The sequence below is a fragment of the Amblyomma maculatum genome, chromosome 3 (genome assembly GCF_055883805.1).
Source record: "Amblyomma maculatum isolate TAMU_Amacu chromosome 3, ASM5588380v1, whole genome shotgun sequence".
NCBI classification, from domain to species: domain Eukaryota; kingdom Metazoa; phylum Arthropoda; class Arachnida; order Ixodida; family Ixodidae; genus Amblyomma; species Amblyomma maculatum.
This window is the reverse complement of record NC_139346.1, coordinates 145,991,534-146,019,162: the sequence shown is the minus strand read 5'-3', so window position 1 is coordinate 146,019,162 and position 27,629 is coordinate 145,991,534. Positions and strand designations below refer to the sequence as shown.

Here is a 27,629-nt window from a genome sequence, read left to right as displayed (position 1 = left end):
CATCGCCCCTACACGAACTACTAAGAAACATGTCGTCGACTCCCGCCAACAGCTGTCGCGAGCTCGTTCCTCGTTCGACGGTTGGGCAACACCGTGCCACACCGCGGAAACCAATTGCTGCTTCGCGGATCCAGCGGCACAAGCGCTGGTGCAGCGAGCTCGTGTGGCGGTCCAGACCAATGGAGTCCCAGAATAAGGGACCCCACCTAGAGGAGCGGCCTACTAGGAATGGCTCCCCAAGCAACCTCTCCTTTTGTAATAAATGATTTCCACCACCACAACCATTCTTTCGAAACCGCGGGCAAGCTTGAAGTTTTTGATTTACCCGCGGCTCAATATCATCATCATTAAATGTCGCGCCACCACAGGTGACACCACAGGAGAAAATGATCGAATCTGAGAGTTTTGATTTGAGACTTCTTTAGTGCGAGTCAAGTCGTCAAGTCACGTGTGGTTCAGCGCAACGCGGTGTTGCGGTGTTTCCGCAGTTGGCTGTTGAAAGTTTCGCGCTGTTAGCTGTCCCGTGATATGCCCCACCATATGGCCCCACTTCTGGTGGCTGCGGAGTCCGCGCGTACGGAATTTTGCCGGTGATGCCGGCCGGTGAGTGCAGCAGTCATCGCCCCGCGGGAGGTTTCGCATATCGCGGCAACTTCCAGCTGCTACTGTGAACCGCCACGTTACTTTCAACTTGCGTCACAACACAACGAGCCATATCCTGAGACAGTATTGGCCAAGGGAGGGTTAATCCGGCAGCGCACGGTACGTGCAACTACGCTGCATAAGCGCCGCTTGATCACATTTCGTCGCATCAGCCATTCCATTCGAGATGGCTGTTTCCCAGCTTGACACAGGGTAAAACATGCGGTAAAACGCGCATCATTCAATGACACGCTTACTCCAAGCGGAGCACTAAAGAGGCAACTAATGTGTCGACTGCCAGGCAGGCCGGAAAGTGGTACCGAAGCTTTCGTTTATTCAAGAGGCACCGATGAAGCATGCGAACATGCAAGAATAGACAGATGTAGAGTGCAAAATTACAGAACTGTGAACGCAGCTGTCTGCAGGCAGGTTGTTAAATGATGATACGTCAAAACTGTTCATGTTTGGCCAGATAAGATGGGAAAATTGTAATTAGCGCATGTCATCGAAGCAGAATAAAAAAAAGCAATTGATTTAGTTTTATGTGTAAAGACCAAGGAAAAACTAGTTAACCGGCTTAAAACAACACAGTTTTGGTCAGTCTAGTTTCAGCATTGACTGCTGAGCAACCTGTTAATCATTTTGTGCACTGTGAAGTGTGTATTTTATGAACTTATTCTAGCACAACAGTGAGCACGTGTACATAAATTGGTGCATAAAAGTGGCCCATGACTCATGAAAAGCCAGCACCACACAATTATTCATGGATTAGAAAAACCTCAGCTGTGGACCTCAACTTCACCACTTTCCTAACAAGAGCCACTTCTTACACCACTGCCACTATCACCTGTGTTGGCCCTCAGCATCTAGCCATGCTTCAGATATCAGCAAGAGGCATGCTCAAGGAAAATATGTACCAGGCAGCATGCCATTGTAGCTAGTGGTTTCACATGCAAGGCACATTATGTGTCATAGTGTTTGGTCCAAGCTTTCTTGTATTGTTCACTGCTGTCACTCTTCTCTTGTACTTATTAATGTCGGTTTGGTTCGTTTTGTGGGGTCTAACGTCCCAAAGCGATTCAGGCTATGAGAGACGCCATAGTGGAGTTCTCCGGAAATTTCGACCACCTGGAGTTCTTTAACGTGCACTGACATCGCACAGCGCATGGGGGCCTTGCTTTTCGCTGTCATTGAAAAGCGGCCGCTGAGGCCAGGATTCGATCCCGCATCCTTGGGAACAGTAATTGAGCGTCGTAACCACTGTGCCACACTGGCGGGGCTTATTAATGTCGTGTGAATAGTTTGACGACTACGGTGCTTCAAGAGCCTGGCTGTTTCGCTTGGGCAACATTTGTGCCGATACAGTATCAACAATCAGCTTTACAGCAAAAGTTTGAAACCTACCGAAACATCCAATCAGTGCAGTGCCTACTCTGAGTGCTCACTTGTGCCGATTAAAGAATGCATGGAAGGTGTACATTAGTAGTGTAGCTGCCAGTATGTGCTGAAACACTGAGTTCTTGGATTCTACCGCTGAAATGATTGTCGTTGCAGGCATCATGCTCTACAGTATATGCATGGAGTGAAACTGCATACTGTAATGTTGACCTTTCCCTAGTTAGTAGCTCCAGTCTTGACTTACCTGTACATATATCGCTGGCCCTTCCAGTAGCTCTTTCAACTATGTGCACACCGTCATGGCCATGACAGCAGCATGCAAGAGAGGGCAACGAAAGGTCTGCTCATATGTCAGGGTGTCCACTTTGGACCACCACGTCCAGTTTCGTTTGCTTGAAGGCCCATTTTGTTGCAGCACGGCAAGTTTTTCTGCAATAACTGTGGGTGGTATCTTTTCTGGGATAAATGGCGAATGCAGCTATTGATTAGCTGAAAAATGTAAGAAACAGGTAATTGTAAAAACAGATAAAAATGTAAAAACAGGTATAAACAACCTATGGATCTTTATCTCTTGTTACATAAGGTGTAAGGGCAATTACTCAAAGGGTTTGCTGGATCACATGATGACACATCATGCTTAGGATTCTGTGGCCACCATGTTTCAGGTCATGACCCATTGCTTGCAGCAGCACCACACATTGTGAAGAATGTCATGTAGCCTTTTGGGGTGCACAAAGTTGTGTGAACCTCAGAAAAAGAACTGGACTGTGAAAGAGGCATCTTACTGTTCCTGTTGTGTGCTTGTCTGTTCATTGTGCATTTTAGTGCTCCACTGTGTCAAAAGTATGTTGCTGAATGCTCAGAATGGAATCTTCCCCTTCCCCATTGAAATCAGCTCTGCTTGTTTTCATATGGAGTCTTGTTTCTACCCTCTGTTGCATTTCTACTTCTCGGCAATCACAAACACCGACCTGCAGAAGGACTTTTGGTGTTGGTGAATGGTTCTGAATTCAATTGACTTGAACTTCACAGAGAGCTACTATGTGTTTTTATGGACTTATCCCAAGCACACTCACCACTATGGGCTGTGTGTTCTCGTGCCCTTTCACAGGGTAATTGCACTGGCCACTGGTAGGCAATGCTGGCTCGATGTGCTCGGCGATGCAGCCAGCTATGTCGGCGCCATGCGTCCAGTGGTGGCCGCGTGCAGGAACATAGGGGCCCGTACACAACTCTAGACGACGCCGATCTCACCACCTTCGAACGCCTGCTGGGTCCTTCTGCCGTACTCACGGACACTGCAGACACAGAGGCCTACAATGTCGACTGGCTGCGCACCTGCCGCGGTGAGTGTATTGATCGACCCTCATCTCTATCATCCTCAGTGCACATGCAACAGGCTGATGACCAGCAACCTTGTGGTTTGTGGGACTGCTCGCTTAATCGTACTGGGGAACATAATATCACTGCAAGCACAACATAGCTGTGAAATATACACATTGTCGCCTAGTGGCGAGATACTGTGCTTTTTCTGACAGCTTGGCTAGAAGGTTGTCATTATTGGTTTGGTTTGGTTTATGGAGTTCAACGTCCCAAAGCGACTCAGGCTGTGAGAGATGTCATGTGGAGTACTCCGGAAATTTCGACCACCTGAGGTTCTTTAACGTGCACTGACATCGCACAGCACATCGGCGCCTTGCTTTCCGCCTCCATCGTTAAGCGGCTGCTGCAGCTGGTATTCGATCCCGCATCCTTGGGCACAGTAGTTAGACACCCTAACCACTGCACCACTATGGCGGGTAGGTTGTCATTATTGTCGCAGACCAGAAGACAGCGCGTTTTCAGTGTTCACAGCTTATATTAAGGATTTTTCTATTCAATGAGAGCATCTTGTCTTTCTAGCCCGATTTCTTGTGTGAACATGAAGGTTACTATTCATCAAGTGAGGGTCTGCAGGCTTCAGGAAAATGACATGGGATTGTTCTTTTTAATGTGTAATGTAATGTGTAAAAAATAATAGAAAGCTTTAATATGTAAAAGGCTATCTATCTACATGATAGCACATTAGATGCCTTAGTCAGTGATATTGTATATATGACCGGTAGGGTAAATGTCGCATACTTAAAGGTTTAATTTTTTTTTTTCTCGAGGTGAAGTTGGTAATTATTTCAGTACAGCCAACTGTGCGGCAACATTGCCTACCAACTGTGTGGCAACATTGTCATTTGTAGTTATTCTCATTTGTAGCATATTTATAATGCTTCAACATGTGGCACCCCACAGCACCTACTTTTGATTAACACTGCTTATGTGCATTTTAACTAATTTTGCTTCTTAATAGTTTGTCAATAAACTGCATTTGCGCATCTTTTTTTTTTGCATAAACTGCTTTGCAGGATAGGCCCATTCACCTTGTGACCTAGGGCCATCTTCTATAAATTCATTTGCTTTCTGTTAACAAGAGCAAACAACTAATTGCGTCTCTGATGTACATTCAGGCTCGGCATCTGCCGTCCTTCTGCCACACTCAACAGAGGAGGTGTCTGCAGTGTTGAAGCATTGCCATGCGCGGCGCCTGGCGGTCTGCCCACAGGGAGGCAACACGGGTCTCGTGGGTGGTAGCGTGCCGGTCTTCGACGAAATTGTCCTTTCCACTACACGCATGTCCCAGGTGGAGTCCATTGACCCCTTTTCAGGTGAGCGTTGCCTCAGGGTTAAGGGGTCAGCCTTTCATCACTGGCAACTACTTTAAAAGGCAAGAATTTATTTGACAAGTCTGTGACTTGGCAGACCTTTGCTCTCAAGCAGTTGCACGTTCCTTGTGCATTTGGTGTCATGATGACGTAAAAGCAAAGAGCATGGTACTTATGGCACCACATTTTAAACCACCAAAGGGTGTAGTACGCTGTACCATCCAGAAGGAGGGGCATGGGTGTGGATAGTCCGCAATTTCACGCTTTTCTCGGGGAAAAGACCTTTAACATACTGAAGCAACAACTGATGAAAATCGTTGTCATGTTCAGAGCATCTACTTGTGCAAGCACCTGTAGTCGTTAGCAGCTGACTAGTCGCCACTTCACAAGGTTACCAAATGAGCATCCAGCAGCTGCCGTGCAAGTTGTGTCTACATGAGACCTGGCACCAGATGTGAATGTCTTTTTTCGCAGATGCTAAGTATCGTTGCATAAAAATTGAAAACAGAAGCGAAATTGAAAGTATCAAGAACATGACATGCTGTCGGCCATGCATGTGAAACTTTAGGGCCTATTCCTCGGTCGCCGCTGGAAGTTGTTGGGCCTGTAGCTACTACATTCAAAACTGAACCCTATTTTTTTGTGGTTCGTTGATAACCAGGCTCTGCCAGTTCATCTCGGACTTCTTTTTTTATAGCATACGGTGAAGCGGTCTCCTCATTGAGAAAAACTGATACCTCAAAGACGGAGAAAGTTCTTAATGTACTCAGCTGATGCAAAGATTTGAGGTTGGTTTCGATGATGACTTAAACAGCATTCATGAACTTCAGCATGGTGCAGATGCAAACTTGCCGAACTTTATAAAAACAGCGTAGTGCAAAGTGTGGATCAAAACGAGGATGGACAGTGTGGATCTCTTGTCTTTATTACTTCTACACTGCTCACCTGTGCTACTGTTTTCTCAGGGCATCACTGACGAGGTTGAAATGTTGGCACTCTTTAGGAGCGCGACATTGCAAGATGGCACTGCTCTGAATTCATATTCAAATACAGTAATGCAGTCCTCCTCAAAAATGTCAAGGTGGTGCACACTGCAGCACGATGGTGATGCAGAGTGGAAAGATGGAGGTGGAGTTGAAGATAGCAGTGCACGGCATGCTATCACTGGGCAGCGTAAACATTTGTCAGTTTTCTAGAGGGTGCCTTACATCTTGGAGGGGCCTTGTATAGGGCACACATTGCACAAAGTTGCACACTACTGTCTGGTCACAGAGCTGTTATTTGTGTACCTTCACTTTTGCTTGTTTTGTTTTTCTTGCAGTAAAGCAGTAGAAATATTGTAGCATGCACTGACGACGAAGACGCGCAGAGGTGTGGAAGAAAGAAGAAGCGCCTAACTCCAAGACTGAGCTCGAACGCTGTTCTCTTAATTCAGAACCCTACCTCAGAAGCAACTGCAAGAGGCCTCGTTTACGTGACAGTATGTGAGGATGCAGCAGAGGCTAGTCCACTTGACTTTTGTCTGGGCCGTTTTCATGCAGTGAAGGCCTCAGCTCACGGATGTGAATTGGGTTGTGTGAACATCATTGTAAATGGCTGCTGTACAGTCGTGGACAAAATGTTACGGGATGCAGATTCGACAGGGTTCGTTTCATTGCTCTCCCGCTATAAAGTTACCTGTTGTCTGTGCCAACAGGTATAGTGCCACATGTCTTTTCATGCTTCTGGGCTTTTTTTATTGACATGCTTTACGTTACAGCGTAGAAATAATTTTTATTGCAAAAGCAATACTACGACAGCCAAAGCGAGACCTCCGGTGGCCGCAGCTGCGCCGTGAAGAGGCGTAGCTTTAGTCTCCTCATAAAAAATCAGCCTGCCATGACATTTGAATTCACGTTACCCCTATGCCACGGGCAGGAGCTACCAACTCGGGTCGCTTCTTTCATATGGGAGGGTGATATCAGAATCAGCCTGCCAGAACCGTTTGAATTCTCGTTACCCCTACAACATGCAGGCACGTCCATAAGGCTTGTTCAAAGCGTGACTTTATATGTGGGCTGGTAGCTTACGCTCTCGCGTCATACCCTTAAAGGATGAGCTTAAGTATCCCCAATAATGTAGCACCTTACACTGATAGGGCGTGATAGGGAAATAATGTAGCAGGCAAAAGAAGCTTCCGCCGTTGCTTTTGCAATTCAACTAGGGTTAACCAGAGCTGAACCACAACTAATTTTTTTCCTCTGTGAACCTGAGTCCCGTAAACTTTTCTCCATAAGTGGAACTGATCTTGAGACACCAACACCAAATATTTTAACAACCGCCATCAGACTTCTGCTGCCACTTCATCGCTCAACTTTTAAGCGACTGCATTCGAGTATCTTGATGTCTGCTGCATGTCTTCTGTATACCCATGTGAGCCGACGTTTATCGACCAGATTTGGTGGGAAACAATGTTAACGATATCATGGAGACCTGAAGTATTGTCACTAGCAACAGCTTGAAGGCACAGAGATATGCAGCTTCTTATGACATTTCTACATCTCTTGCAGTTTGTGTATGCTTCTGTCTTGGTCTGAGGCTCAAAACCTAAATCAGTGTCTATCCAGCTACACGCCTAAGTTGATTGAGATGTAGAGCAGTAGGCAGGATATAACAGAAGCAATTAAGATCTTCAAGAGGAGTGGTCTCTTACTTATGGACACATCAGCTTTTCACTTGGCAGTCATATGACAGTGTAACATCAGCTGTGGTAGCACTCACATTACACTGTGGGGCAAACACCCTGGGATCACTAGCCAGCCCTGACCAGTTCCAGCTGCAACCTCTGTAACCTAACAGATTTTCTAAGCTCACCTGCCTGTGCTGCCAGCTTTGTGTGCAATTGTTTAGTGGAAGTATGGGAATATTGAAATTTTCGATTATGAATTCAATATGAATGTGAGAAAAAAAATGCCTTCGAATATCGAGTCGAATATCTGATCATCAACATCATCATCATCAGCCTGATTATACCCACTGCAGGGCGAAGGCCTCTCCCATATTTCTTCACTTAACCCGGTTCTGTGCTAGCTGCATCCACTTGACCCCTGCGAACTTCTTAATCTCATCCGCCCACCTAACTTTCTGCCGCCCCCTGCTACGCTTTCCTTCCCTTGGAATCCAGTTTGTTACCCTCAGCGACCATCGGTTATCCTCTCTTCGCCCTACATGTCCTGCCCATGTCCATTTCTTCTTCTTAATTTCTACTAGAATGTCGGTAACTTGAGTTATTTCTCTGACCCACTCTGCACGCTTTCTATCTCTTAATGTTACCCCTACCATTTTTCGTTCCATAGCCCTCTGGGTTGTCCTCAACTTAAGTAGAACTCTCTTGGTTAGCCTCCACGTTTCAGCCCCATAGGTGAGTACAGGCAAGATGCAACTGTTGTATACTTTCCTCTTGAGCGATACCGGTAAGCTGCTAGTCATAATCTGCGAGTGCTTGCCAAATGCGCTCCATCCCAATCTTATTCTTCTTGTTATTTCCTTTTCGTGGTCCGGATCTGCGGTTACTACCTGTCCTAAGTAGACATATTCGCCTACTACTTCCAGTATTTCGCTACCTAATGTAAACCGCTGTTCCTTCCCGAGGCTGTTGAGCATTACCTTAGTCTTCTGCATATTGATTTGCAAGCCTACCTTTCTACTTTTCCTGTCTAGGTCATCAATCATTATTTGTAGTTCATCCCCCGAGTTTCTTCGCAAGGCAATGTCATCAGCAAATCGCAGATTACTGAGGTATTCTCCATCTACCCTTATCCCTAACTGCTCCCATTCCAAGTCTCTGAATACTTCCTCTAAACAAGCTGTGAATAGTACTGGGGAGATTGTGTCTCCTTGCCTAACACCTTTCTTTATGGGAATTTTGTTACTTTCTTTATGCAGAACTATGGTTGCTGTGCAGCCACTATATATATATATATTCCAGCACTTTCACGTACAGCTCGTCTACCCCCTGATTTCGCAATGCCTGCGTCACCACCGAGGTTTCAACTGAGTCAAATGCTTTTTCGTAATCAGTGAATGCTGAGTATAAGGGCTGGTTATATTCCGAGCATTTTTCTATCACCTGATTGATGGTATGGATATGATCGATAGTAGAGTACCGTTTCCGAAACCCTGCTTGATCCTTTGCTTGATTGCAGTCTAAGGTTGTCCTGATTCTATTAGCGATTACATTAGTAAATACCTTATACGTAACAGACAGTAAGCTGATTGGTCTGTAATTTTTAAGGTCCTTAGCGTCCTCTTTCTTGTGAATGAGGATAATGTTTGCATTCTTCCATGGTTCCGGTACCATCGATGACACCAGGCACTGCGTATACAGGGTGGCCAGTTTTTCTAGCACGATATCCCCCCCATCCTTCAGCAAATCTGTAGTTATCTGATCCTCTCCAGAATATCTGATCAGTGAAATGAAAAAAAAAAAAAGAAAATTGAAGCATAGCAAGCATTATTCGTCTTGCTTATCTCAAAATTCACATGGTACGGTAGAACCCTTCTGTAGTCAACTCGGATATAATAAAGTGAAACTTAAGTCCCAGTTCACCTTCCATTGACGACTGTACATTTTTCCCCCTTTGTAGTAAAGACATTTTTGGTTTAAAAGAACATTATAGTAAAGTGCATCTGGCCGCGGCAACGACTTCCCACGAAATGACATCACCACACGCACGCTGCCTAAGATCGCGAGGCATTTTTGTTTTTCAAAAAAAAAAAAGAAAAGAAACACAGCACCGATCATTTTTTCTGTATGGCTTTACCACCGTGCTTAACAACACAAAGGAGAAGCCAACTTTACGTAGGCCTCGGAGTCGTGAAAAAAAGCGCACAGCGCGCAGGAAAAAAGAAAGTAAAGCTGTCTACAAACATAGAAAGAAGACAGCGCGGTCTATTCAGAAAGGAAGAGAAAGTAAAAGTGCAGCGAGAAATAGGGAATGGAAGAAGTAACCACACATTCGCAGTGCGGTTTTGCAGAGCTTGACTGCCGCGTGCATTTCTCTTTTATTGCCTTTTAAAAGACAAGAAAATGACACCGTGTTCATCATGCAAGGCTTTAGTTTTCACATGAAATCAAACTTGGTTGCATTTGTAGCCATGTTGCCCTCATGCTTAAGAGGTACTTTCACAAGATGTATACAAAAAATCTTATTACTGAAAAAATAGCACGAAGAGATGATAAGAGAGAGATGGAAGATGTTTTAGAATTTTTTTTTTTTTCATTAAACAACAAAACGTGTCTAGTCAGTAAGTAGGCATTTGATTACCAGACAGCATCCTCAGGACCATATCATCACCAACCCCTGATTACAGACCCTAATATAGTAAGGATTTTTGCTGGTCCCAGTGGCTTTACTATAAATGGGTTCTACTTATTTGCAAATAGAATTAAGCTAGAATTGCACAGAATTGTATAGCATCCTTCGTTCCTATCTCCCTGTATTGTCGCGACGAGGCGGCTGCATTTCGATGGAGGCGAAACGAAGAGGCGTCCGTGTGCTGTGCGATGTCAGCGCACTATAAAGACCCTACTGAAAAATTGAGTTCATATTTTTTACAGGATTTGGTATACCAGTTTTCTGCACACGAAGAACCTGCATGAATCCGGGTGAAGCTGTCATATCACTGCTGAATACAGTAACCATCATTCATTCAGCCTCCAAGGGACCAGAAAAAAATGTCCGAATTAACCGAAAGCTTCAATTACGGAATGGTCTTGAAAAAACTGCTGAAACCCGTTTGCATAACACTAATTGTATCTGATGAACTCCTGCACAATGGTTGTCCGCATTTGACATGAAACCAAAGTAAGAACGTTTTTTCTCTGGTTTCGTCAACTGCTTCTGTTTGCGCACACTGTTGGGAAGGTCTTCCCAAAATGGCCCCGCCGTGTTTTGAGCACTGCACAGCCCACGCAGCCAAGCATTGCAGTGAGGTGTGGAGTGTGGTGAAAATGCAGTGAATTCGAAAATTTTCAGTATATATAGTATTTAGTAATTTTCAGATGTTTGGAAAATTATTCAGAATACAAGTTTTTTGAATACAAATCGGGAAAAAAAACATATTTAATTCGTATTCGAAATTTCGAACATTCTCACACCCCTGTTCAAAAGTCTTCAATAACAGTAGCAGCGGCCACCAGATTCTCGCCATCCCTTGGTGCTGTTTTCTTCCTTGCACTGTGTTTCCCTAACATGGAGTGAAGTCCACTCTGCATTACTGACAGCAAGATGATGTTTTAAGAGTAACCATTCCATTTTTCAACCCGTATTAACCTCGTGCAGGTGCGGTGAGCTGCCAGGCAGGCTGCATTCTGGAGGCCCTGGACACGCAAGTGGCCGAGGAAGCGTCCCTGCTCGTGCCCCTTGACCTGGGGGCAAAGGGCTCCTGCCAGCTGGGGGGCAATGTGGCCACCAACGCAGGCGGACTGCGGCTGTTGCGCTACGGACCACTGCATGGCTCCGTGCTGGGACTGGAAGCGGTAGGCGCTCCTCCCCCACGGTTGGGATTACTGTCGATTGAAATGGAGCAGAGCTGGTCGATGCACAGTTGTGAACTGAGAACCAAAATATTCGGGAGATAACACAACCTGACAGATTTTAGTAACAGAATAACGGCGCTGTACGAACATTAACATATTCAAAACAGTAATGGTAAACCAAGAGGCACCTTCTGAGAAGTATGAGGTTAACAGAACACTAGTTGGCAGTTGCTGATCGGCACCTTTTCCAGTTTATTATTACCATGTCTTTGTATGCACTATACTTGTTTCTTCTCAAAACTGAGAAAACTAGTTTCTCAAGGTGAGTGAAAAACACTGCGTGGACATCATCTGTTGAATACTAGCAGTTAAGCGCGGTCTTTGCTTTCGAGGGACGTAGCTCTTGTTGAAGTTTTCTCTAAAGCGAAGGACCCAACCACATTGAGTGCGTACTTAGTATGCGTCTTCGGATTATTGGTGCTCAGGCCTTATTTCTGCATTTCACTATATCGTATTTATTTGCGCATAACCCACCCCTGCATGTAAGCATGTAACCCACCCTTGCACAAAGAAAAAAAAAGTGCACGTTTATATGAAAAAAAAAAAAAAAGCACTAGAAAGATACAATTGCACACTCGATGATCATTTCGTTTTCAGAACATTTATTCAAACGACCGCCACAACTTCACTAGTTATCAGTTCAGTTCAGTCGTTCAGTCGTGTCCGACTCTTCATGACCCTATAGACCATGTCACGCCACGCTTTCTGGTCTCTCACTATCTTCCTAACATCACACAACTTCATCTGCAGCGCCTCGAGGATGCCATCTAACCATCGCGTTCGCTACCTACCCCTTCTCCGGCGACCCTCAACCTTTCCCAACACCAAATCTTTCTCCAGCGACTCCTCTCTTCTCATCAGATGACCAAAGTATCTGAGCTTGAACTTTAGAATTTGACCCCCCAATGAGCAGTCAGGGTTTATGGTCGACAATATCAACTGATTTGATCTTCTGGCAGTCCAAGGAACTCTCAAGAGTCTCCGCCAGCACCACAATTCAAACGCGTCAATTCTTCGGCGGTCAGCCTTCTTCACAATCCAACTCTCGCATCTATGCATCACAACTGGAAAGACCATAGCACGAGTTATGCAGATCTTGGTTGACAGACTAATGTCTCTGCTCTTTACTAGGCGGTCAAGGCTAACCATGGCTCTCTTTCCCAGAAGCAGGCGTCTCCTAATTTCATGGCTGCAGTCTCCTTCCTGGGTAATCTTGGAGCCCAAGAAAAGAAAATCTGTCACAGCTTCCACTTCTTGTCCCTTGATGCTCCAGGACTTGATAGGGCAAGACGCCATGATCTTTGTCTTTTTAATGTTCAGTTTAAGCCCAAACTTCTCACTCTCTTCTTGTACGCGCATCTGAAGTCTCTTGAGTTCCACTTCACTTTCTGCCATTAAAGTGGTATCATCCGCACACCTAAGGTTGTTGATACGTTTTCCAGCAATCTTCACTCCAGCTGAAGACTCGTCCAGACCGGCCTTCCTCATGATGCACTCTGCATATAGGTTAAATAGGCAGGGCGACAGTATGCAGCCTTGCCTCACTCCTTTCTCAATCGGAAACCAATCAGTAAGACCATGCCCAGTTCTGACTGTGGCCTCTTGCCCTTCATACAGGTTCCTGAGGAGACAGATGAGGTGAATTGGAACTCCCATCTCTTGGAGAGCTTGCCACAATCTACTGTGATCTACGCAGTCAAAAGCTTTCACATAATCAATAAAGCAGAAGTAGATGGTTTTCTGGAACTCTCTTGCTTTTTCCATGATCCAGCGTAGGTTGGAAATTTGGTCTCTAGTTCCCCTGCCCTTGCGAAACCCAGCTTGCACGTCTGGAAGCTCCCGATCCACATACTGCTGCAGCCTACCTTGGAGGATTTTCAACATCACCTTGCTAGCATGCGAAATAAGCGCGATCGTGCGGTAGTTGGAACAATCTTTGGCACTGCCTTTCTTTGGAATGGGGATGTAAACTGACCTCCTCCAATCCTGTGGCCACTGCAGGGTTGTCCAAATCTTCTGACATAATGTATGCAGAATGTTAACAGCTTCGTGGTTGAGGTTTTGAAGCAACTCAGCTGGAATATGCCCGGCTCGAGATCAGTAATCACAACCGTCTTGTGTTGGGTTTGCACATCCGGTTCCTTCTTGTACAGTTCTTCTGTGTATTCCTGCCACCCCTTCTTTATATTTGAGGCTTCAGTGATATCAAATGAAGCTTCTGTGCTAAGCTGGGCGTGATAAAGGACAAACGAGGCAAGGACCTCACTAGTTATACAATTCTCAATTGTCGCCGCTCTCACTGCTACCTTCTGAGGCTTCATCGCCACTCTCAAAGATGTGGTCATCCTCGGAACCATCCAAGCTGTTGCTGATAGCATATTTTTTGAAGCTCTTACTCACCAAGTCGGCCGGTATCGCTTTCCACGCATCCATGATCCACTGGCAGAGCAGTGGAATACCGGGCCTTTGCACGCGTCCCGTCTATGTGAGGGCGTAACGGTCGTCGGCCATCCACTGTGCATATAGCCGCATCACATGTGCCTTGAACGGCTTGTTCGGGCACACGTCAAGTGATTGTAGCATGGACGTCATGCCGCCAGATATTACGAGTTCGGTGCCGGTCTCAGCGAGGCGAGCCTTTACCACATCAGTGCAGTGGCCTTGAAAGGAATCCAGCACGAGCATCGACTTACATGCCAGCAAGGCACCTGGTCTTCGTTCCCAGATTACTCAGATCCACTCACCGACTAGGCCACTGTTCATCCAGGAATTTTCTTCCGCACGCACAACAATTCCTGGGGGCAGTGCTGTGCTAGGTGGTGCCTTGCACTTGAATATTGCATACGGGCACAGTTTCGTCCCGTCAGCAAAAGCACATAACATCAGTGTGCAGCACAGCTTGGCATTTATGCTATTTATGCTGGTCAGCACGCTTACAAGCTGTGTCTTGTGGGGGGGGGTACAAGCCAGTCTTTGGACCACAAAGTGCTCGCCTGTCCCGGTTTGTTGTTTCAAGATTCTCTTTTTTCTTCCTCCAGTCGCGAATGCACGACTCGTCAGTCGACGCCACGTTGTTCTGCTGCAGCTCTGTTGCCGATTTTTTCGGCAGTGGCTGTAATCTTCAGCTTGTCTTTCGCTGGTAAAGACTGCCGCCGAGTCGCACTCATGCCACCAAAACAAAGTGGGCCAACAGTACAAACGGGGTTGACTGTGTGTTGAAACAACACCTGACAAAAGGCCTAACGACTTCTGGCTGAACAAAATGTGGCATAAACAGACTATGCTGTGGATGTGAATTTGGCTAGTCCTTTTGTTGGCTCCTTACCAGCTTGAAAAGCTTTGATGACGATGGAAATGGTGAAAAAAAATGGAAAAATCGCAGATAACCCACACCCACTTTTTAAATGCATGTTCTCAAAATTTGATGCGAGTTATACGCGAGTAAATACAGTGTGTTTAGACTTGTGGCAACCACTGGAGCAAAGAAGAAAAGTCAAGTCCAGCTAAATTGTGATTCTTTATTACTGGATTTAAATTTAAATTTGTTTATATGAAAGGAAAGGCATAGTATCTGTCCCACTTTTTTGTGTAGATCTGAACCGCACCATAGGGAAGGAATGAAGGTGGGAGTGAAATTGAAAAGAGAGAAAGGGGTGCCGTAGTGGAGAGCTAGGGAGTAGTTTCGACCACCTGGGGATCTTTAACCTGCACTGACATTGCACAGTACATGGACGCCTCTTCACTTCGCTTCCATCGAAACACAGCCACCGGCGGTCAGGATCGAACCCGGGTACTCCGGCACAGTAGTCGGGCCTCTTGACCACTGCGCCACCTCAGTGCCAGGTGGATGGGCTTGGCCAACTGATCAGTGTAGTCTGAAACATGTCTGACAGACTCCTGCACATTGTGAAGTGTCCGCGATGCTTTGTTTCAATGCAGTGAAATGCAAGGGTTAGATCTTTCTCGTTGGCACCATTTTTTTTATAGCTTGTGGTCTGGCCAAAAGTACGAGCAGCAGTGCAAAGGAAGAAACATTCACCATCAAACTTAACTTTGCAACATCAGTTGTCATTTAGCACTTGGAGTGATTGAATTGCACTCAGCCTAGTATTCATCTGCTACTCCTGATGCATCACTGTGGCTTGTCTTTTTATGGGCAGTGCGGAGAAGGGTGGTCTCTGGCTAGATCACTCGGATCTATCCTTCACACCGCAGCTCACATCACATTTCCTGACACATTGTGAAAATCTGGCTGGGATCACCTGTCATACAAAGCTGTCTCCATGCTAAAGTAAGGACTGCAGTTCGATAGGAGCACAATAAAGAAGGCTAGTTGTTGCTTCATGACTTCAATGGATTCAGCACATAGTTATTATTATCATGGACACACCTCTCTCTGCCTGATCATTACTTTATCGCTGCCTCGATTTTTGTTTGTTTGTTTGTGTGTGCGTGCATGCGTGTGTGTGGGGGGGGGGGGGGGGGTGGTTTGGGGTTGCTTGTTTGAAAGCAGTAACGGAGGTTGAAAGGAGTTTGTCGAGGGCTGCCTATGGCTTGAAGTTTTGGGCAAGCTGTAATCGCATTTGCCGAAGATGCTCGCCAACTTTCTTTGCAGAATAAATTGTTATTTCTTATGCCCATCTAGTCGAGATATAGCCACGAAAATGATGTTGGAAGGGGGGGGTGGGGGGGTCCATTTTAAATTTATTAAACCTAAGCACCCTTCTAATTTCGGGCATCACGATCCTGAAAAAACGGGGTGCTTACAATCAAGTAAATACAGTATGGGGTTCAAATAAGAGAACTTCCCCAAACCACCTTCTGCAAGAGTGATCCATAAATCTGCCCCTGGCTACCTATGGTGGTCCCACTTGTAGCTGTAGGTGGCAGGTGTGTGACAAGCCCACACTGGTGTCGGTTCTACACAGCCACTTCAGCACGGCAGTAATGTCCTGCCGACCCACTGTAGCAGTTGTAAGGCTAAATAAAGAGTGGGAGGGGCAGTTTGCAGATGCAGACACCGACACCATTTGGGGCATTTCAAAATCTAGTCGTGTAAGTTCGCACCTAGTTTGTATATTTGCTTGACCAAAGAAAGTTATAAGCAGTGGCTTCCAAGTATGACTGAAAGGTAAGGAGAAGGCGGGAAGAGGAGCAGGGGGGGGGGGGGTGTTACATATCAGAAAAAAAAAAGGTTGTATCTGCACAATCACCAGGCTGGGTCAAGGGATGCATGTGCTATGCCAGACCTCTACAGTTGGGTTATTTGCGAAAGCCTACATGTGCCTCGTATCTTCAAATCCAGGCATTGATTACGTCAGTTTACTGTCTTACCAATTGTCACTCCCCCTATGGCAGTAAAACAAACTGCTTATGACTGCTCTTGAAAGTTGGTCTGTGCCTCCAGTGTACTCCGGAGCATATAGGTGGCACCTTGATCTGCTACCCTGCTTTTACTGGCTGCAGAGGGTATCCAGGTTTTCATGTGCTCACACCACCAATCAACCGTGCAGGTGCTGGCTGACGGCACGGTGCTGGATGCAATGCAGACGCTGCGCAAGGACAACACGGGCATTGACCTTAAGCAGCTGTTCATCGGCTCTGAGGGCATCCTGGGTGTCATCACACGCATCGCCATCCAGTGCGTGCCCCGTCCACGGGCCGTCTGCGTCGCTTTCCTTGGTCAGTGCTGTTTGTGCCGAGAGATTTATTACCAAAGACATTTTAATGCGATCGCGTTTCAGCTGTCATTTTAGGTAATTCTTTGACTGGTTGAGAGAGTTGTGGCATCATAACCACATGGCCTCATGACAACCAGACAGCAAAACAATGATGACAATTCCTCGTTGGTCCAGAGGGTCGTGATGTCATTCCAGCTCCATTACGTGAAGAAAGAAAAGCAATTTCTTTTAAAAGAAAATGATGGTTGTGCAGGGACCAAACCACTGTCCTTTCGGTCGCGAGCTGAGCTGAGCACACTACCTCTACGTCTCTGAATAATGTTTGTTTGGAGTGATAATCTAGAAGTCATATGCAGTGACATCATATTAGCATACCTCGTACTGCACAGTAAGCAGCAGTACATTACAGCAACACTTAGCATCACGAATTGCTCAGTTTCTCTGAAACGAAAGGCTATCACATTGAGTTCTTAAAGGTAACGCATAACTTAAGCATCATATAGTTTTGCTACTGTTGCCCTTATTTGAAACAGGAAGTTTTGTAAACAAAATGAAAATAACTAAGAATTTTTTTCATCATAATGTGTACAAACTCGGCAACCTGCCAATTATAAAAAAAAAGTTCTAAGTATCACTCCGAGTATTAACTTGGCATCTTGTTGGGCAAAGTTAGCGTTTCCCCCCTTAAAACAAAGCAGCGCACCATGAGAGCAGCAGCCTTGCGGTGCATTCCATTGGCAGCTCATGAGCAGAAGCAATGGGGTGCTCTCCCATTGAAACGCTCCGTGCTTTCCGAGACTAGGTGCGGGGGCAAAAGTGCATCACGTGTCCAGATCATCTAATGTTCCCAGCATCCTGTTCAGTGAATACACTTGTCATGTGTGCCCGGTACAGCGCTGAGCAAAAATGGCAGAGAAAAAGAAAAGAGGATATGACGCATTTGTAGAGCAGCTTTAACTGCTCTGGGAGTCACCAAACTGCTCCTGATCTGCGACTAGATCACAGTGATCACGTTCCTGTTCGCCCATTGAAACGCAGCCACTTTTGAAAGAGCACTTTTAGAATGCTTTCTAGTGATCCTGTTCTGCCAATGGAATGCGCCATAGGTCATGTACGATACAATTCTTGTCACGAACCACACAGGCCTTTCTCGCATTCCATTATACTGGAGTGTGGTCTCTTTTTCCCAGCTTGTATCCGCTTTTTCCCAGCTCATTCTAATGAAGGAAACCTCTGACAGATGTTGCATTCTATTTGCTTTAGTGTACACAATCGGCAGTTAGATGAGGCAATGTTTGTTCAGATATTTCGTGAATGGAGTCTGAAATAAGTCCGAAGAATCAGTCGGCTACTGTAGTCAGCTTGAAAGGTAGGCTTGAAAATCAATATGCAGAAGACTAAGGTAATGTTCAACAGCCTCGGGAAGGAACAGCAGTTTGCATTAGGTAGCGAAATACTGGAAGTAGTGGACGAATATGTCTACTTAGGACAGGTAGTAACCGCAGATCCGGACCACGAAAAGGAAATAACAAGAAGAATAAGATTGGGATGGAGCGCATTTGGCAAGCACTCGCAGATTATGACTAGCAGCTTACCGGTATCGCTCAAGAGGAAAGTATACAACAGTTGCATCTTGCCTGTACTCACCTATGGGGCTGAAACGTGGAGGCTAACCAAGAGAGTTCTACTTAAGGTGAGAACAACCCAGAGGGCTATGGAACGAAAAATGGTAGGGGTAACATTAAGAGATAGAAAGCGTGCAGAGTGGGTCAGAGAAATAACTCAAGTTACCGACATTCTAGTAGAAATTAAGAAGAAATGGACATGGGCAGGACACGTAGTGCGAAGAGAGGATAACCGATGGTCGCTGAAGGTAACAAACTGGATTCCAAGGGAAGGAAAGCGTAGCAGGGGGCGGCAGAAAGTTAGGTGGGCGGATGAGATTAAGAAGTTCGCAGGGGTCAAGTGGATGCAGCTTGCACAGAACCGGCTTAAGTGGAGAAATATGGGAGAGGCCTTCGCCCTGCAGTGGGTATAATCAGGCTGATGATGATGATGACTGTAGTCAGCTGCTGCCTAGAGAAGCTATCTGCACTCATCAGGAATATTCAGGCGACTGCTGAGAATTGACGAGCCTGACTCATTTAGGATGATCAGGGAAATATGGGTGACAGGCAGAGAAGCAGCTCAGGCCAACACAGCATGAAGTGCTGTTGCAGCTGCATCATCTTGCCTTTATCCTCGCATCATGATTGAGCTGATGAATGACCTGAACAGTGGATTTGAAATATGTTCTGTTCAGTACAAGTAAACGGTGTTTCACGTGGATCAGTAGGGCAATCAGTTTTTAAAAATCCAATGTGCAATTGGACTGCGGACCATGCTGTAATACCATTCCAGTGCTCATTTCAATTTGTCTGTCCTTGAAGCAGAAGACAAAATTTTTGTCATTGTTTGCATCAGTAGCTTGATCGCAGATGCAGAATTAAAACTCATCATAGATTTCATAGACCGGCCCACGTTACTGGTAATAGACACATGAGACTGACAGCTTGCAATCAGAATACCATGTCGTGCACCTGTTGGGAGGTATGCAGCAGATGATGTAGAGCCTCTACATGCATGCATGATGCTGCTTAGTTCGTTTCTCCGATTAAGTGCAGCCGGGCGAATTCAAAACGCTGCACATATGCATGAGCATTCACAGCCACCCGTGACTGATGGCACAATGATCAGAACTCGCCAACACCGCACCTGCCTTGTGCAGGATGCCCCAGCTTCGAGGATGCACGACAGACATTCCGCGCAGCACGCCAGGAGCTGCCAGAATTTCTGTCCTCCTTCGAGGTGATGGACACGGAGTCAATGCGTTGCGTGCGAGACAACATGCACCTCCGGTTGCCCCTCGAGGAGGAGCACGCTGTCTACCTGCTCATCGAAGTGTCCGGTGAGTGTCTGTTTCGTCGCTACTGTCGGATGGGGGCAGCAGAGTAACAGCGGCTGTTGTGAAGCCGTCGCTATCACTGCCCGCGGTGGTGAGTGCTGAGTGCAGCCAAAGCAGTTATGCTGACTTTCATGGTTCATTTTTGAATGTGTTGTTCGGCAGGATAGTCGTCGCTAGCTGTGCGATCATTTCAGAGAGTGATAAAAAAGTGCATTTCGTGGTGAAGTGGAGCGAATTTGCCGCCATCATCATTGCGGCCCCATGCATCCTGCGCACCTCTTGCCTTCAGCTTTGGTTTTATGTTATAAAAAAGCGTTCATGCAGCGGAGATTTAGACAGCAGCATTTTTCTTCTCTTAAAAAGCTGATACGGCATCATCTCAATGCTTCAAACTTTGCATTGGTACCAAATTGTGCTAATTTAAATTAGAGTCTCTCATAGCCTGAGTTGTTTTGGGATGCTAAGACCTCACAAAGCAACCGCCAGTCAATTAGTCAAAGTTAATTCATTAGCTACCTAACCAGGATGATTTATAGTTTAGCTGACATCCTCCACGGCTGACAATTTGTTTGCGAATGTATTTTCTTTCTATTTCAAACTTCCTCTCTTTAGCACTTTCTTCAAGTGTTTTCTGAAACACCTTGTGAACACAGCGATGTTCATTCAGAGACACATTTTATTGGAGAATGCGTACCGGGAGAATACTGGCATCTGCCATTGTCTTGGGTAGGGCAACTCTGCCTAAGGAGTGCTTCACTTAATAATGGTGGACATCTTCGCAGCAGAATAGTAGATATCATAACTATTTGCTATAGTATTTTGCATGATGATTGTTATCCGTCTTCTCATTCTTATGCAAGACTTATTTGAGGAAGATCCAAACCTGTTGTTTCATCCTGTTAGTCTTACTTTTATGCCACTGCTTGATCTGCAAACGCTTCTTAACACTTCTGCTGCAATAGTGGTCACAAATGGCAAATTCGCATGTTGCTACACCACCAGTATCTCGCAGTATGTTGCCGCTCTCCAGTGTTGCTCTTGTAGCGGCAAATTTACGGTGGCCTCCGGTTGTGCATGCACCATGAAGGCCTTGTCTCCCACTGCCATATTTTAGCTGCCTTCTACACTCTTTGAGCTCCACAGCCATCCCTACGCACAACTGTTAAAGCATGCTGTTCACAACAGTGCACTGAGATAATCAGGATCAGGAACATTTTCCAGTTGAGAGCGAAGCACAACATGCTGCATAGTCTGAGGCCAACAATGCACTGACTGTAGCCCCAGTCGCACGCGCCTTTTATTCACTCGCGCAGCGGCATCCTCAAGCAAACAATAAAAGTCACATGCGCTGAGCACTGTATTGCGTGCAGAGATTACTGAAGTGAGATGCGTGTGTGGTTGGTTCGACACAGACCCTTGGAGTGAGACGCGAACACTTGCAGGCTCAGACGAAGGCATACTCGAAGAGAGCCTGCTGCGATTCGTGGACCGGTGCATGGGCCAGTCACATGTCGCAGACGGAACCATGGCCAAGGACTCTGCTCGCGTCAAGGTCAGAAGGGTTGAAATGTGCCCAGCTGGAAGGCAGTGCCTGATGCTGGCATAGGGTGTGCAGCGGGAACACATGTACTGGGCAGTGCGTGGAAATACGAGGAGACGCTAATAAGTGTTGAGCTATGGTGGTAAAAATTAGTGGTGCAGAAGTGAAACTCACCACTTGTATAGCGCAGGTGAACCTCATTAGAGCGAAACTGACGGGACGCGCAAAAAATTTATATAAAGCGGAAATTTCGTTGTGGCGAAACGTGCCACTTCCAGATTTGACTACAAACTTCACCAACATCATCTAATTCCAGTCAAAAAAGTCTGTCATCTTCGTTTGCCTCTGTCCTTTAGATATCCGCACCATAGTGCGATGCTCTGTCTCGCAGCTGCATTGCGATGTCACCGTGCGTAGCAATGAAATTGCAGATGATATCAAATGCTTCCATCACATCCAGTGCAGGTGGCGGGGCCAATGTACCTCGTGAGTCACTCTCATCATTTGACAATGCGTCATTATGGTGAACCTTTTCAATTATAGACTCGTCACGTCTCCTCTGGGCTAATGCTATGAAATTTGGCCCCGCTTGTTCATAGATGATAGTTGTTTTTGTTTTTGTTTTTTTGGTATTGGTAAAATACCAAGCGTTATAGAGTGCACTTTGAGCAGGGTAATGGTCAAGACCTATGAGCTTCCCTCCTAGCTCGCTGCTTACCCAACTCCACATTTTATGCTTTGAATTGCGTATGGATTTTACAGAAGACTGTGGATATCTTCACTGTAGTGTATGCAGAGCCTCTCTTTTGTTTGTTTGGCAGCAATGCATTGTCACGCACAATAAGAAAGCACTGAGCTTCATTCCTCAGGGTCCTTTTAGCGCTATATTGGTGTCCCACAGACTATTCCGCAATTGAGTGCTAGAGTCGTGCACTGCTGGCAGATTTGTTGTCAAATCATTCACCACTCAGTAGCATTGCGTGACAGTGTAGATGCCGGCCAGCCAAAGTAAGCAGTTGAAATTTTCTTTGCTAATCAGAAGAGTGCCAGCTTCGAAGGTTACAAACTATGTCATTTAATAATCCAGCAACACTTCACGCCATTGAGCCCAAATCCTTTTCGGCGCAGTGCAAATTTTATGGCCAGAAGGCAAACTTATACCATGCCATGTGGTATGGACTTTTCAACAAAATACAAGTATTGATATAATAAATCAGCCAACGTGGGAAGGCTGGGAAGCGGCCCTGTCCAGCTCGGACCTCGAGGAACAACGAGCCCTCGTCGAAAGAGCACGGGCAGCGGCTTTTACCAACGGTGTCCCGGACTAGGGACCCGACCAGCCTTCCCTTAATCTAATCCAATGTCAATAAATGCTTTCATCATCATCATAATGTCAATAAATGCTTTCATCATCATCATAACTAGTAGACAGGGCTCTTTTGAAGCTTGGTACACTGGTCCCCATGGCATACCTCTGTGCTGGGCTTCACTCGATGGCGTCACTACTTGTGCAGCTGGCAGTTACGAAAGCCTTACCTTTCCAGTGCTGTTTGGCCTGGCAAGTGGGCTAAGTACACACCATAGTTCCCTGGAAATGTGCGACCAGCATGAAGGGCCCAACCCATCGTACAAAGAATTATTTAGCCTTATGGTATCTAGCCATGTTGGAATTGGCTGTAACGAGACAGTTAATGCATGCGCTGCAGCTGCCTTATGCTAAAACAGGAGAAGTAAAGATACCATGTAAAGATGTCATAAAGTTTATAGCACAAATAAAACTGAGAGCAAAATGACAAACTTTTTAGAACAATGAAACAAACAACAAACTGCACCTTGTGAAACCAGTCATCGAGGAATGGAGATCATGCAGACATCAGATACGCTTCATTGAAGTTTTGTCGCCACCGCATTGGACACACACATCTGACACACAATTTTATTCTCAAGAAAGAAGATAAAAACCGATGTGTGAAGGTTGTGGACATTAGCTCATGATAAACCACATTTTATTCTCGAGTAGAGAACTTGAAGAAAAAGTATTTTACACAGTTTTACATTGAAACATATACCATTCCATCCGACATTGCTCCTAGGAGAACATGCACTTGTCAATATGCCCTGCATTTTTAGTTTCTTGGAAAAAGCAATGCTCCTAAACAAGCTGCGATATCTTGACGTCCATCACCAAAAAAGCACAATACACCTTGTGCTTGGCACATATTAACCTGATTTGCTTATGCACCACAAAACCCAACACAATCCATTTAGCCTTGCATCACATCTGTGAAATACTTGTCACTTACTCCTTACTCACTTAAGTTGAAAATTGTGTACGCATCAAGGCAGCTACAAGATCACAGATTTGCAGGGTGTGGTATATCTGCATGGAATGCACCTCCAGAAGGGCCTCCTTGGCGTCGCTTTTAGTTACCGGAACTCGATAAATTTCCATATAACATTCTCTGCAAAGCAGTTTGTTTTAAACATGCTCTCGCATTTCACGTTTAGCTTTTGAAACCGCTCATGGTACTCTGATTGAATCAAAAGGCACAAATACTAAGGGCCTGGATTGTTCAGAAATGTATTTTTATCATCATATTTGCCCATCTGTGAACTAAGAAAGGCATCAAGTGCTCCCAGTAAGTACAAGTCAACTGCATGTATGGCAGTTATTTTATCTGGAAGACTGTAATACTGTAACCCTGATTCCTTACCACTTAGGAGAGTGCTCAACGGGCTCCGCTTATCTTACTACCCAGAAAATTATATTCAGCGTGTTACCGAATGGCACACATTTAAGGTTGCCGCGCCCCCCGTTAGGCGAGAAATTTCCATGGAGAAACATCACTGGGCACTCATTTTTACAGCGAAAGAAGTTAAAAAGTGCTTGATACTAACAAAACGCATGTTCCTCGTCTATTTCTTCTAGGAATTACTAAAGTCTGCCCACGTGTCCAGTGAAAACTGCACAGACGCAACAGCTTTTAAATATGTAATGCATGAAACGGGAACATTTTTAATAGCGGAATGAGCAAGCCAGACTGTTATAGAGAGAAAAGTAACAGCCAGGACTATTGTTGGGTGCTTAACATTTTCTGCGGTCTTAGGCCAGGCTGACATTGTTAGCCTAACGCAGTGATGACCTTGAGCTAGATTGCACCATATTAACATATTAATGTGAGGGAGATACTTCTTTTGCCAGTCCTATATCTAAAGATAAAGGTTGCTTAGAATCATGAGAGCTTGGCTTTGGCCTAATGCAGTACAACCCATGCTCTTGAATGCATGCTGTTAATTCACATGATGCCTTTGCATGTAGGAGCTGTGGCGTCTGCGAGAGAGCATAAGTGAGGCCCTGCGCCACGACGGCTACGTGTACAAGTACGATGTGTCCGTGCCACTAGCCAGTTACATGGATGCTGTGGCACTGGTGCGGGAGCGGGTGCAAGGTGCCGGCGCTGTGCGTGTGTGTGGTTTCGGCCACATGGGCGACTCCAACCTGCACCTGAACGTGACTTCCACAGGCTGGGACAAAGCGCTGCTGGCACGCATTGAACCGTTTGTGTACGAATGGACAGCCTCCCTGCGGGGTAGCATCAGTGCGGAGCACGGCATCGGCCTACACAAGAAGAGCCACCTGCACCTGTGCAAGACACCAGCTGCATTAGACGCCATGCGCAGCCTCAAACGCACCTTTGACCCACTGGGCATCCTCAACCCATACAAGATGCTGCCGTGACCCCGCCCCATCTGAAAAGTAAAAGGGGGGGAGGGGGGCACTGTAGTGCGGTGTGATGTCACCATGTGTGCCATCGGAAGCAAGTGTGGTTGGGACAAACAAAACGAAAACATGCAAGTGCCTTATGGGTTGCTGCCAAGAGAGAGAGAAAACTGCCTGCGATGTGTCATCAGTAGGTGGTCAGTTCCTCACTCAGCACGTGACCATTGCGTGCATATTGCATTTGGTGACCACTATAAAGAATTTTCGAAAATGCTAGGAGTTCAGCAGATTTTCATTAGTTCTTAGATTAGCAATTGCACACTATTACCATCTACTATTGTTCACACACAACTAATCCTTAAAGTCGATCAAGTAGCTGGGAAACAAGCACATTGCATGCCAGAACAGTATGCCCAGCTATTACTCACTTTAAACAGATGATGGAAAAATACAGCGCAGAGAAGGACGAGGACAAAATGAAGACACGACACACGAGTCCTATGTGTCTTCATTTTGTCCTCGTCCTTCTCTGCACTGCATTTTTCCATCATGAATAACCAACACGCCCAGACTGCTACGGTATTAAACAGATGGTTTATTCAAACTGTATCCATGTCCCCATTAGCACCTTGTATTAAAGACGCTCTTAATTTTAACTCTATAACAAGTTTGCTGTCCTATTTGAATGCGAAATATCAAGATTTGGCTGCACTGAAACTAGTGCACTTACCTCTTGTCCATATAGCATGGGCCTCGCATATCAAACTGTATGGTAATGAAATGGAGAGTTAAGCTAGTTAGTGCAGCATACTTAAAAACACAACGTCTAAAGGACAAGCGTCTACTCGTCCTTTGTCCGTTGCGCCATGTTTTCAAGCAGCTGTATGGTATCAGTTGTTTGTTTTGTTTTCTTTTAGCTGAATGACTAATTCTAAACGTCTCTAGTGACAAGTACACTGCAATGCATCCCCAAGATATCTGCAACCAGCTGCTTTCTGCAGAGGACACCTGTAGGTGTAGTGCAACACTGCTGGTAGCAAACGCCTAAAGGAAACGTTGGTTTGGTACATCAATGATCAGCATTCCTGAGTTGCGCATGGGCAGTGAGAGATGCCGCAGTGAATTATATTTAGAGGTTGAACTTTTTGGTTTTAATCAGAAAAAAAAAAAAACAATAAAAGTATGCCGAATGTGTTTTTACAAGTTCGGTTTAAACCAAAAAAGGTCAGTACCTTGACTTGCACACTGCGAACTCTCTGTGACAGGAGAAAATTAAAACAAATTGTTCATGATGAGACAGTGGGATCGTTGGCTTAAGTACAGCGGTTGAGTTTTTTTAGGCATTGTTCATGGCCTCACGAATGGGGAAAGAATGGCAGCCGCGCTTCCCGACCCTCATAAGCATGTCAAGCGTCCGAGGAGGGGTGCTGCTTTTTTATTTTGTGCGGTTATTTTTTAATTTAAATTGCTCTTTTCATTGTTTCCCTGAGTGGCAAAGAATTTAGCAGTCAGAAACGTCCGTCCTGTGCATTTTGCCGTTCATTTCGTGATGTGCGTGGCTGGAAACAGCGATATTGCTCTCGGAGACTTCTCGTCACCCATGTGAATGTGCAAGTCTGGGGAAGGCTTTGCCCGGCCGCTGCCATTGTTATGGAGCGGAAAAAAAGTTGTTAAACTTTGCACTCTATCATAAAAGCTTTGGTCGTGACTTTAACATTGCATTGTTTCTACGGGGCCCTCTCCAGTTCAGCTGTTTTTTTAGTCGTCGTTGATTCATGCCACCTAAAAACGGAAGGGTGCTCAGGATGTCGCTCAGAAATTCTTCAGAGCGTTATGCTAGGCTACGACGATGCCTCTCTGTCAAGCAGACGGGCCTCTTGGGTACTATTTCACCAGCGCTGTCAGAACCATGCCGTAGTCATCCCAGATGTACACGAAATACCTCCCAGGGGTATACGAGAGCGACATAGAAGCAATCCGAGATGCCATCCGTGACTGCCCAATTACAGTAACAGTAGACAAGTCTGATCTACGAAGACACCCTGCTGTTGCTGTGCTCGCCAAGTTTTATGGCCGCAGTTCACACACCAATTCTACGCTCATGCTCGATTTAAAAGTTCTGTCTCAGTGTAACGCTCTATGGCCGTACTTCTCCAAGAAATTCTGTCTAAATTGAACAAAAGCTTCAGCCAGGTGTCTACGCTTATTTCAGACTCAGCGTCATGTATGAGAAAGCTCTATCCAGATCTCTGTGATTCAGGTCTCGTGCTTACAGGCCTTCATTTCAACAATGCCTGCCACCTTCTAAACAACTCCGTCGATGAAGACCTGCGCGTAAAAGGTTTTGCATGTTTTCGTGACTTTGCCATGCCGGCAAAAGTTCTGTGCTTTGTGGACACCAATACACATTGAAGTGAAATTTCGAACCAC

The 27,629-nt window shown here is 45.7% G+C and overlaps 1 protein-coding gene across 3 annotated transcripts; it reads left to right on the top strand.

Annotated features, from left to right (window-relative positions):
* Nucleotides 1-373: 373 nt before the first annotated feature.
* On the top strand, nt 374-26,379 carry D2hgdh (D-2-hydroxyglutaric acid dehydrogenase). Of its 3 annotated transcripts, none has more exons than XM_084598141.1 (8): nt 374-603; nt 3,152-3,386; nt 4,539-4,736; nt 11,057-11,253; nt 16,827-16,995; nt 19,762-19,941; nt 21,381-21,490; nt 24,798-26,379. In XM_084598141.1, exons 2-8 carry the CDS (start codon nt 3,179-3,181, stop codon nt 25,215-25,217), a joined length of 1,482 nt encoding a protein of 493 aa, XP_084454267.1. In that variant the 5' UTR covers nt 374-603; nt 3,152-3,178; the 3' UTR covers nt 25,218-26,379. The 3 variants fall into 3 exon arrangements, with proteins under 3 accessions (XP_084454267.1, XP_084454266.1, XP_084454268.1); XM_084598140.1 differs by having other exon boundaries at nt 375-762; XM_084598142.1 differs by lacking the exon at nt 374-603 and adding an exon at nt 777-855.
* Nucleotides 26,380-27,629: the final 1,250 nt, after the last annotated feature.

What these genes read in the sequence shown, in the direction of transcription:
- D2hgdh (XM_084598141.1), top strand. Translation starts at nt 3,179, where the DNA reads ATGCTGGCTCGATGTGCTCGGCGATGCAGCCAGCTATGTCGGCGCCAT. An exon ending in CCGTGCTGGGACTGGAAGCG is followed by an intron (nt 11,254 to 16,826) that starts GTAGGCGCTCCT and finishes TCAACCGTGCAG; the next exon opens with GTGCTGGCTGACGGCACGGT. An exon ending in AGGACTCTGCTCGCGTCAAG is followed by an intron (nt 21,491 to 24,797) that starts GTCAGAAGGGTT and finishes CTTTGCATGTAG; the next exon opens with GAGCTGTGGCGTCTGCGAGA.